The 12,254-nt window shown below is 37.8% G+C and overlaps 1 protein-coding gene across 1 annotated transcript; it reads right to left on the bottom strand.

Annotated features, from left to right (window-relative positions):
- Window positions 1-1,120: 1,120 nt before the first annotated feature.
- LOC145778373 (uncharacterized) lies at window positions 1,121-12,247 on the bottom strand. The gene is made up of 6 exons (XM_082589848.1): window positions 12,089-12,247; window positions 11,165-11,378; window positions 5,259-5,432; window positions 3,477-3,653; window positions 2,016-2,172; window positions 1,121-1,322 (listed from the first exon to the last, which is right to left on the bottom strand). The coding sequence occupies exons 1-6, from the start codon at window positions 12,245-12,247 to the stop codon at window positions 1,184-1,186; spliced, it is 1,020 nt and encodes a 339-aa protein (XP_082445974.1). The 3' UTR covers window positions 1,121-1,183.
- Between the last annotated feature and the right edge of the window lie 7 nt (window positions 12,248-12,254).

Genomic DNA, 12,254 nt, shown 5'->3' with positions numbered 1-12,254 from the left:
AATGTTTTGTAAGTAGAAAAAACGTCCACATCAAATTTATTGTTTACAAAATTAGTGTTTTGTTTCAAACTGTTTTCGTGCTAGTTGTTGTTTTCGCACTTATTTGTGTTGGCAAACAGAAAGCTAATTCTATTTTGTCATACATGACGAAAAAGTCGAGATCTATAGAAGATTCCGAGAGTGGACGTAGGAATGAGGATGCTGATGGTGCTAGTAGCATGGGGTTCACTAGGCCAATTTCTAATCCGATTGAGAGAACGAGTCCTGATGTATCGGCAACCGGTGGGTTATGGGCTGTGAGCAGTGTCGTAGCCAAGGGGGTGGGGTTTCAACACTCCCCTTTGGCACGCGTGTTACGTCACGATATTGAGAATGATGCTTTCAGTTTCTTTATGTCTCTAAAACAAAGTTTGCTTAATTTTAAGCAAAACTGCATTAAAAGAGCGAGTTTTGCCAATACCAAACATTGAAATATCTCAGCCAAGAATTAGCAACAAGAAAACATAGAAACTCAGCTTTATTTCGGAAAAATGCCGAAAAAATCATGATCTTTTCCTTTTGCTATGCCACCAGACAGCACCATTTTACAGGAATATTGATACCCACATTTTTGTTGAAAATGCTCTCAGAATGCACCAATTCAAAGTAATTTTTCAAAATTTTCTGCGGGAAGCCCCTCAGATACTCCACCGCTAGGCGTCGTCTTAGGCGAACACGCCGTCAAAACTCCCCTCTTTCAAAGTTCCTGGCTACGCCACTGGCTGTGAGTGCCTTTAAATATTAATCAAAAGGATGGGCGTTGGCCTATTGTCACTGTCAGTATTGTCGCAAATCACTCGGCCGACATTTCTGAATTAGCCCCCCCCCCCTTACTTTTTTTCTGGGTGCGCTACTGATTTGGCCTGAAACGTCCTTGGCTTTTAAAGGCTTGTAAAAGACTAATAGTCAAAAACGTTCGCTATTGAATTTTATTTTTGTTTTGTTATAATATTAATTGTTATGGTGTTGCTAAGCATTGTTTGTTAATGCTTAATCACTATCGAGTTGTTCCATTTCAAGTCGAAAATTTCTTTCAACAAAGATAACCATCCTTGTATGCAAAATATGTAATACATGAAATCAAGCAAATCAATCAAAATAACAGATCGTCTTTGAGGGAGCATTGCAACATATAATTGGATAATTATTCAGTGTGTGAATGTTGGACAATGGTAGAAGCTGTATTCTCGAAATATATTGTCGGAAGGTCAATTGTTGGTGACGTATTCCAAGTTATCGAATAGACGTCCTCAGATGACTTTAAATCAAAAGTTTTTGGTTTCCTGAAATGTAAAAAAGAAGGTTATACTTTGTAGTGGTTTGGCATGGTTGGGCAACCTATAATTTTCAGATAAACATTTCAAATTGTATTGTGAGGGCAAGCATTACTAAAATAATACCACGCCACAATTTTGATGCGAAATATATTTTCTACACAAACCAATTTTTGGAAATTTTTCAATAAAGCATTCTGTTTCTGTTAGTTAGCCTATGTCACTGAACTATGAGTTCATAGGAGTAAGGGATGTCCAACTAAAAATTGAATGAGGCTTTTCACCAGGCATTTAGTTAAATAACATGATGCGTTCTACTGGTGTAAATTAAGTTAAACTATCACACGATGTATAAAGTGACAATCTGCTTTGGATGTCTAACTAATTATAACTGGAAGAACGTGTTGCAGGCATAGTGATTTGCAAGCAGAGCAAAAAAGTTGTCATTTATGAAACCAATGTCACATAAAGGTTATGCCAAAAGCGCGGTTGGTCACGATAAATTTTTGCTAACGACATTTTGTCAACTACAAAAAGGTTATTGTTCGATTAGTTTCATCTCACATTGAGTTGTGTGCACCATCACTTAGTTTGTAGTTTCCAGTTGTGCCTTTTATCAAACGAATGCCCGTTAGTAGACTCAAGGGAATATAATCTCATGCAATTAATGAGAATTTTGATATATTATTTTGAGAATCTTACCCGCCAAGAATGCAAATGTTGTCTTCAATCACACAACCAATCAAACAATGAGTATCCGATTGGAATCCATTTAAAGTTGTCCAGTTTTCAGCTTTTGAGCCGCTAGTTTTGCATCTTTCCACTGTTACGACGCCTTTCTCTATTGCATGACATCCACCTTCAAAGCATACCACAAATATTGGTCCAGTTAATGAACAACCGTAGTTGCTAAAAGTTTAGGCAATTCTTAAAAGTGAATTTGAATGCTAAAGGCGTGAAGACATTTAATCTTATCTGTAGCGACACAGGGTTTTATGAGGATGCCCCACTCTAGTAGTGAAATATTTCACAAAAGGAAATATGCTAGAAATGTGAAATTTCTTGACTTTTAGTTTTTATACTTTGCAAATTTTATTAACCTAAACTAGTCATTTTTCTACCTTCCTGCCCTTCACAATAAGCATTTCGTGTCAGGTGGCTAAAACATTTTCGTGCAATGCTAGTTACATATATATATATGTTATAGCCTAATGTTAGTGCAATATAAATGTTAGTGTAATTACTTTGAAATATAAAAACGCCCAAAAATTATTTATATTTATGAGCAAAAGAACGTTTTGTTTAGTTTAGCATTACTCTATGTTATAATTCAAAAATTTCAACTTTGAAACTATTTTTCGGAAAATTAGAATAAAAACCGACTTTCTGACGTTTTTTTATCTCAGACAATTTATTTCAATAAATTTGTTGGGTAAAAAATCATTTTCTATACGCACAACATATAGGCCTATGGCTATTATCTTGAAAAATATTTTGGCTCTGTGATTTCATAGCTCCCGTTATTAGCGATTAATTAGCACGGGGCTTAGATGGCCGGTGACGTGCTTACCGCGTACGAAAACAGCTCGTACTAAGATAGGGTTAACGGAGATTACTAATATTGTTGATTCTCCACAGTAGAGCATTGCAAGAATTGACAATGATGGTCGGATTTCTTGACTGGCAAAAGCAACGGTTGAGAACTCTGTGGCATCAATTATTGGTACGATACTGATGAACCCAGCTTCATAGAAAAAACCCGTGTCTATCGCTGGCAATTCTTACCTCGATTTTTACCAAACTCGACAGCCCAAAAACAAATGTTTATGGAAAAGTCTTGATGGCTAGCGTGGCTACATCGGTATTGTTAGCGAAGCGCAATGCTCACTCGTACATTGCTCATTCCCTTTTTTGTTTTCGGCTCTCACAATAAACTCAAGCATGTCTATTGCAAGGCAACTGATGGCGTGCCCAAACAGAGACATCACATCTAACCATTTTGTTTTCTTATAACTTCAACATTTCCACAACTAGACATGTACTAGGCTAATCGTAGTGGGGGAAAAGTTTTAATTTCAACTTAGCCCTAATTTTAGGATACAACATTCTAGTAGTAAATTTTGTTTTTAGTTTCCATCTAAAGGATCGCAAAATGTTACTTACCAATCGCATAAAGGTATTTCTTATTAGGCACAACAATAAAAGATACTTTAGCGTGGCTCAGGGGTGATACAAAATGCCAAGCTTCACTATCGAATACATCCGGGTTGTTTGAGCTTCTTTCTGAATATAATACTGGAAGACCATCTTTATCTATACCGCCCAATACATATACACCAGCTGAAAGGAAATAATGTATATTTTGACATAAACTAGCATTGAATTGCGATGACTGTATCACTGTTGTAGTATTTGTAGTAATATGCTTGTTCTGCATCAATGTCGGCTACAGCTTCAGCCGGCGAGGAAGATGTATAACGTTCTGGCCGGCTGAAGCTGTAGCCGACATTGATGCAGAACAATCATATTATTACAAATACTACAACAATGACTGTTACTTCAAGCTGTGTGTAGAGACACTTTCAACGTAACGTAATACATATAGTTTGGAGTGAAGCTTTCCTTGGAGAATTCCTTGGATGAAGCTTGACCGACAATTAACCTACAAACACCATACTGAATCCTTCCATGCTAAGCTATCAGCACGCAACAACTTGCTGAGATGCCTAGCTGGAACATCCTGGGGTGCTAGTACATCCACACTCCGTACAAGTGCTCTTGCACTTGTTTACAGCACCTCCGAATATGCTTCCCCCACTTGGTGCCGCAGCATACACACTTCCAAAATTGACACTGCCCTCAACACCACCATGAGAATAATCACCGGTTGCCTGCTTCCAACTCCCACTGACTTTCTGCCGGTACTATCAGGCATCGCCCCAGGTAGACTTCGTAAAGAAAACCACGTAAGCAGTCTGGTCCTACAAGCTATGTCAATGGATGACCACTTCCTCAACCAGATTGTCCTAAACTCGCACTCCCAAAAGCCCCCAGCGCTTGAAATCCCGACGCCCGTTCTCCCGACATGCTGCAGCTATCTGCAAATTCAACTTCCACATTTCCGAAGTTTGGAACAGTGAATGGAGAGAAGTTGCGAGACCAACCCAATTCACAGTCCTTCCCAATACCAACATTCCACCTGGAGCAGAACTACCCCGGAAGGAATGGGTGATGCTCAATCGCCTGCGGACTGGAGTGGGTCGTTTCAACAGCAACATGTTCCAGTGCGGCCTCGTCGATTCACCATCTTGTGCGTGTGGCTCAGACCTTCAAACTGCACACCGCATTATCTACCATTGTCCTGTATATCGACTCCAGGATGTATATGTGGACCTAACAACGCTCGATGAATACACAATTCATTGGCTGCTGCGCCTGGATGTAACAACGTGATCTGTGGCGGCCTCAAACGCAAGAAGAAAACATATAGTTTACGTTCGCCCCGTTAGCTCAGTGGTTAAGCGCCGGCCTCAAAATCAAGTGGGGCTGGTTCGGCTCTCACGGTATGCGCTTAAGCAACGCATTTCAAAACTGCTAATTTCAGTAATCGATATGCATTGGAATACATTATGACATTCTCCACATTTCCACTCTAAAATTTTCACAAAAGCTAATGTTAAAATCACTGTTGATAAATCACCTTAGATAAATTATTAAAACTGCATAAACTAATAACACAGGTTAGTTTGTGAAATGTCACATAGTCCACCATTACAGAAGATATTTTCAGCTGAATATTCGAATAAGTGTTTTTAAATAAATACGTTATGAACAGTCCCATACTTTCATTAAACTTTTAGCGTTATTACAAAATCCCAAGTTCAATTAAATTTTTCGTAATCCTATGATAATTTAGAACTGTAAGATATAATTTCAAACCCTCACCTTTATTGACTATTAAACAATGCTTCATCCTGGGTATTATACAGTCATGGCGCATGTCATCTTCTATCCATCCAATTATCTTCTCATAACGCTTATCGGTGAAGCAAAGTTTAAGGAGACGGGTTGAGGCTGATTCTCCTCCAATCACCACAATTGAATCGAGCTTATTGAGCACTAAATAATTGAATTATTGTCAGTGATATACAGTAAATATTAATTCATGGCAAGAAGCACCGCAAATAAGGATCCGCATTATCCACATTCGTAATGCAAATGTCGTGTTTTTAAATAATTGAAAATCAAGTTTTGAGATTCAGTGGTTGTTTGGGTGAGATGCAATTCGCCTTTTCTGTTCCTTTACCAACTGTATGTGCCATGCACCTGGACCTGCATGGTTACGTAATCAGCCGCCACTTACTTTTTAGACAATCCACTACCTCTTTTATCACATAGAAATAACTAGGGCAACCAATTTTTTGACCTAAAAACTTGAAATTTTGACTTTATAATTTACAAATTTTGACCTAATTTTGACCAACAACTTTCTTCGTTTGCAACTCAAACGTGAAATTTAGAAATCAAACCGTTAGGTAAGGATAGCTTCTTTTCTATTGAAGTATGAGAAAAATGTGGAAGACTCAACGACACCACAGCTAACGAACAGGTAATGAAAGTCACTCAAAAAACTGCAAAAGATAAATATGGAGTGTCTAAATATCCCGAAATTACTGAGGGGGTTCTGCACTATTATACTTCAACATCAAGTAATGTTTCACATTATCGCCTTTGAAGTTTCTGTCTCTCGCCAAAATTTTTCCTAAAATAGGGAAGCTTCTCTCTACTGATACAGAAGTTGCTTGGGAGTTCCTCAGCCGGCTATAAAAATGTGGTGAAATATCATCTCGTCCCATTTTCACAATGCACTTGATGCCATTCCTTAAGATTCTTGCTTGAATATATTTTCCAATTTGGCAGCCATCAACACCAAATTTAAGAGACCTCATTCTCTGGTAAGCTTCTTGAATGGTGTAACGGCTGTTTTCCATCTTCTGAATTATATCAAACAGTGCACTATACTGCTCCTCTATTTCTACAAGGTGAGTAGCTAAATTGGGAGCTTTTACAGCATCTTGAGCACGCCGCAGCAAGACACCACCAATCCACCATCATGGAAGCCTTCCACGATATTTTTTACTTTTGGTAGACTTTTTGAATAATAGAAAGCAGCTTTCAACCAAAAGCCCATCTAGTTACATTTGGCTGTGGAGTGTGGAGGTTGGCCAATGGAAGTTAAACTAGCTCTTCTTGACCTGTTATAAATGGTCACTGCTTTAACCCTGGCAACCAACTCATCAACAGCAGGGTAGCTGGCTAATATTCAATCGTCAGTAGTGGGCGAAACAAGATTATTACCTCAGAAATTGCATCAAATCGATTATTACGTCAGAATAGCAACAGAAATTGCAACAAAAAATCAGTATCTGTGTAGATTTAATAAAATATCAATAGAGAGAAGAAAAACTACGTTAAAAGAAAATTTTGACCTAACCATGAATTTTGACTTTTTTTTTACTTAATAACTTTGAAACCTCTCTTCGTGTCAGCCTGAAATTTAGTTTGTGGACGTTTTATAAACTTTGAACAAGGAAGAAAATTTTTGACTTTATTGACTTTTGGTTGCCCTAGAAATAACTACATGGTTGTATTAATTGAAATTTTGAATGTTATAAATAAGCATACAAATAAACGGATAAAAGACTCAATCAAGCAGAAGTGGAGAAAAATATATCAAAAATGAATTTCGAAAAAAATTTGGCTCTTAAAAGACATTTGCGAGTAATCTTGCAAAAAAATTGACTGCTAAATCAACCAAATTTTCGACTGGGCTACATGTGACTTTGAAGTTATCATTTTGGGTGCCAGTTTATAAATAGTGTCGCTTGTTTGTTTGTCTCCTAAAACAATAAAATTTTAGAAGTGTTAATCAATTAGTCATGATGTCTGCCACACTTAGGTATTATGTCTTTCAAAAAAAAAAAATGATTTCAAGGTGTAAACGTTTTTAGCTTGACATGACATACCATATGTGTAAGCTATATTGGTTATAGGTTATCACAAGTATCACATATAACATGTATACTTATGTCACATATACCATATAAAACATATACTGTGTACTCATTAAGTGTAGTTGCTATTCACCTAAAAACCTCAACAGACTGTTTTACCCTTGTTGAGATCATCAAAAGCTTCTTATTCCAATAGTTTTTATTTTATAATTTAATAGATTCTATTTGAATAAGAACCTTTCGATGACTGCAAAAGAGTGAAATCATCTGTTAACGTTTTTAGGAGAATAAGGACTACATTTTGTGTAATTCGTTCTGCTCAACAATCAATATTAGTTTAATGTAATATATTAGTTTGGTTACTTGATTTTGAATCATTATCCTTAGACTCACAAAGTCTGTAATTCATTATCCCAGGCGTAGTTTCGCATACTCGTAAAAGCTTTGAATCACTGACGCAAGGTCGGTTGTCGGTTACCGATGTTGACAGAGTAAAGTTTCCGACTGTTGAAGTATTGCTGGCGGAAAACTGTTTGATTTACTACAGGTGCCGCTAATTGGAGAGCCATCCTGAAATGCGTTTCTCAAACGCACACTCTGAGAACCAAACCAGCGCCGCTTGATCTTGAGTCCGCCTCTTAACTGCTGAACTAACTGGGTGAAGATTGATATAATATAATGATATATGTATATCCGTCATCTTTTTTTACGAGTATGTTCCCTTTGAGTTAGCTGTGAAGTTGTTCAACATCCAACATTTTGGTCATGTGCTTGTTTATACTACGGAGATTCGCCATGTCGTTGCGAACATGACCCGTTACCTTCCTTTGGGCCGTCCACACTAGCACCATCCAAACCCTTTTAGATCATGCGCTTGTTAATATGTAGGTGGTTCTCTTCATGTCTTAAAACATGTTGACAGCATCGTAACCTGCTTTTATCCAGTACTGTTAGTCTAAGTACGAGAACTACAAATGTATTCATTTTTGATTTTATCGAACTTCATTATTTCAGCAGCCCATGGCAACATCTTTACTTTGTTAACTTCCAACCAGTGTATTTCTCGCTTGATTGTTGTCCAGTTTTCTAAGCCGAATAGCACGAATCTCTGCCTTATAACGTCATTTTTGGTCCAGTGAAATAAGATTGTCAAAAAGTTTATCAATTGGTTTGCTTAAATTAATTAGTCAATCAAGTTTATTTCGGCATAGCTCCACAATCATTTCAATGTGCAATACCAGAAAACAAAATGTAGCCCATTACTTTTATTCATATGGAAATTACACCATAGAGCACGAGTCGGCAACTTTTAGCATTGAAAGAGCCATTTGGTCTCGTCTCCATTAAACTAAAACCTGCTCGGAGCCGTATACCATCTAACCGACTGCTTACACCAAAAACGTAACGCTTACAGGAAAGCCTTTTGTTCGAGTTATTCGGCCGCACCCTGTAGTACTGATTTGTAGTTACCATTCCAACAGCTGTCAACTTTTAACATGACTAGGAAACACAACTAATCGGTTCATGGTCAGATATAAACATAGGCGTCGATTTTTTCTTTTTGGGTGGGCGAGAGTTTTCAAACAGATTTCATTGAATGTGTATGTTCGCAAATTCGCAACATGGTTAGTCTTTCTCACAAAGACTGCATTTAGCGTCGCTGCAGCAATTAAGCTTTAATAGGTTTGATATTTGCTTTCGTGCGTCTTGCGATTTTATGAGCGCTGCTAATCAAAACCTACTTCTTTTATGTTTTCCTTTGCGACCTAAAATCTCGTGACTCGTGATCTTTAAAGTGTCGCCTCCGGATTTGCCGCTAAATGTTCGGACAGGTGACTACAGTAACAAGTACCACCAGGGTTAAGACGCATCGACTGGAATTCGGAAAAAAGCTTCCTTTGCAACACACGACTTCCCCGAGCCGGAAGCTGATCCGGCAGCATGCTAACGTCAAATGGAGCAGGTATGCAGTCTTCTACAAATACCGGTGCATTGCCTGAGACATTGACTTCACCACTATCCATCCTTGAAGCACTGCTTTCTTCATCAATGTCATCTCTACGTTCATTCGTGCTGGAAGTGGCTTCTTCAGCGTTATCATCTCGACGCTTTTTGGAAGCTGGTTTTAAGAATGCGTGAATAGATGTTTGACTTTGCTTCATTTTTAACTTTTCAATAATGAAATGACAACATCGCGCGATGCCCCAATTTATATCCAGCAACAAGTTTGTGAGAAAAGACTTGTAAAAAGCGATTGTTTTATTTCGTCTTTAGTTTGCAGCTGTTATTTGATTATCATGTTCATTATGATGTCATGCTCATATTCCCTTACGTTGACCCGGAGCTGAAGTTTGATTGGGACGTAACGAAAGTGAGATCATTCGGAGAAAAGATCAAACGTGGCTTTCTCTCACCAGGAATTTCCAGCGTGTGGCAGTGGCCGGCCGTAGCAACAAAAATGCAGTGAGTACCGCATTTTTGCAACGCAGCGTTGTTGCGGAATTGCTTTGTTCTGTCGGATACATAGCGAGACATTGCGTAAAAAAAGAAGTTGCGCTGCAGTTGGTTGGATAATTCAGGGTTTAACAAAAACGGAAATAAATATAACGAACACTTCATATGTGTCATGAAAACAGTTTTCACGGCAGGGTGGGCGCCGCCGATTTCACGCAGTTAATGTGATTTCTGCTCCTGAACTTCATTGCATAGTGCATCCGCGTGAGCCAGAGCGCAGAGATAAAAGAGCCGCATGCGGTTCCGGAGACGCAGGTTGCCGACCGCTGCCATAGAGGCACCGAAAAATAAATATGTCTTTACGTAAGTCAACGTGCTCTCACATAAAATATTTACTATGTACAATAAATAATTGGATAAGTACTGAGTACTGTAAATAAAAACAAAGAAAAAAAAAAACAATAAGACATCCAGTTAGACCAAGCAGCCTTAATTCTAGCCGTAACGACTGTTTTGAGATTATTTGACATGTTTTCTGTAGCCACCAAGCACTAAAAAGCTATCCTGTATTCCAAGCAATAGATCATGTAGTGTAATAGTGATTCCCTGTAGGACTACCATACAAACTGTCTTCTTTCAAGTGATGTTTAGCTCACTACTCTTAGAAAACTTTCGTCACTTTACAATTCAGCTTGGAGTATCGTTTGATTCTGCCGAGGAGCAACACAAGATCATCTGCAAAGAGGTAGCTATGGGGTACAGGAACTGATACTTAATTGATCTAAGTAGATCAATTTCTATACCATATCATCATTATGATCACCATAACCATTAACATCATCATCACCAAACGGTTTTGCCGCTGCTGCCAGATTGCGTCCACATAATCTGTAGACGTGTACACATCATACTGTTCATAAATATTGTTGGTATATGTTATACACAAACTACTGTATATATAAATCAAATATAGTTATTACTATCTGAAGCCTTTACAAATTGTTTCACCTAACGGATCATCAGAAGGTCTTATTCAAATAGAATATATATATATATATATATATATATGTATATAATATATATATGTATATACAGTGTTGTACGCGTCAATGAAATAAATTGACGGCGTCAGCGTCAGCGCAAATTGCCTAAAAACTTTACGGCGTAAAGTACTGCGTAATTCACAAAATATATGACAAATATGTATGATATTATATGTAGACGTGTACACATCACATCATACTGTTATACACAAAATATATATATGTCATAAGAATATCAAATATAGTTATTCTAAACCTTTTACAGCCTGTTTCACCCTAAAAGGAGGATCATCAGAAGGTCCTTATTCAAATAGAATCATACGAATATCATGTAGCAAACCTGTGCAACCAGTCATGACATTGGCAGCATGGTATGGGCATGGGCTTGGAAGAGGGGGAACGTTTTCCCACTGCAGACAAAGTTGTTTTCTGCCGTCCTTTTGAAAAAGTTCTATCCGATAAACAAGCTCAGTTGCTCTACCATCAATAACAATTCCAATCACATACAAATGGCGATGAAAGTACACAAGGCTCATGATCCCGTCGCTTAACATCTGATTAAAAAACAAATGAAATCAAGAAAAATGGTTATACTAAAATACTAGTGAAATTATCGGGGAAGCACATTGTACTGAATAATCAAAGGTTGTCTTTAAAAATCGAGGGCTGGCTGCAAACGAGACATGGTTGAAGACTGTTCAATGTTTTCCTAAAATTTTATTCCACCACAAATATCCTGTGCTCCTAGAACTATCTCGGTTTGGGTTCAAAAGCGATGAAATACAAACCATGACTATGGCATCACATCAACACGGTCAGTACAAGACTCTAACCGCTAAATTCAAACGCACAAAGATGTTCACAAGTTATTTCTAAAATAAATAAATTTAAATCCAAAAGCACCTGTCATTGCTGCTGATTCACTATCAACTTCATACTTGTGATGACGATTAATTTGTTAAAAAGCAAAACTACAAACTAGTAATAAACACAATAGATTGAGATTCGCTTTTAGCAGCATGATCGTTGCTTACTTCACAATGTGGATATTAACGACCTATTTAAGCTGGATGTTGCGAGTTTGCTGTGGTGGTAGCGGCTAGCTTTTTGAACTGTGTTCCGAAAGCTAGTGCAATTCACTACTACCACAGTGAACTCGCAACATCAGGCTAAAACAGGTCGTGTGTATCTAACATTGTGAAGTTATAAAAACAACATTATATTGAAAATATATTCTGTTGAAGTTATTTTGACTTAGTGATACCTGTCCTGTTGCATTTTGAGCTGCAAATGTCGAGGCACCTTGAGCTTGAGATGTCGAGGCACTTTGAGCTTGAGATGCCGAGGCACCTTGAGCTTGAGATGTTGAGGCACCTTGACCATCAGTTGTTAAACCTGATGATTTCACAGATTGACGAATCATTGCTTGA

This window comes from Aplidium turbinatum, chromosome 10 (genome assembly GCF_918807975.1).
Source record: "Aplidium turbinatum chromosome 10, kaAplTurb1.1, whole genome shotgun sequence".
Lineage (NCBI taxonomy): Eukaryota > Metazoa > Chordata > Ascidiacea > Aplousobranchia > Polyclinidae > Aplidium > Aplidium turbinatum.
Note: the sequence above shows the minus strand (reverse complement) of the source record. Positions and strands in the feature narration are given on the sequence as shown.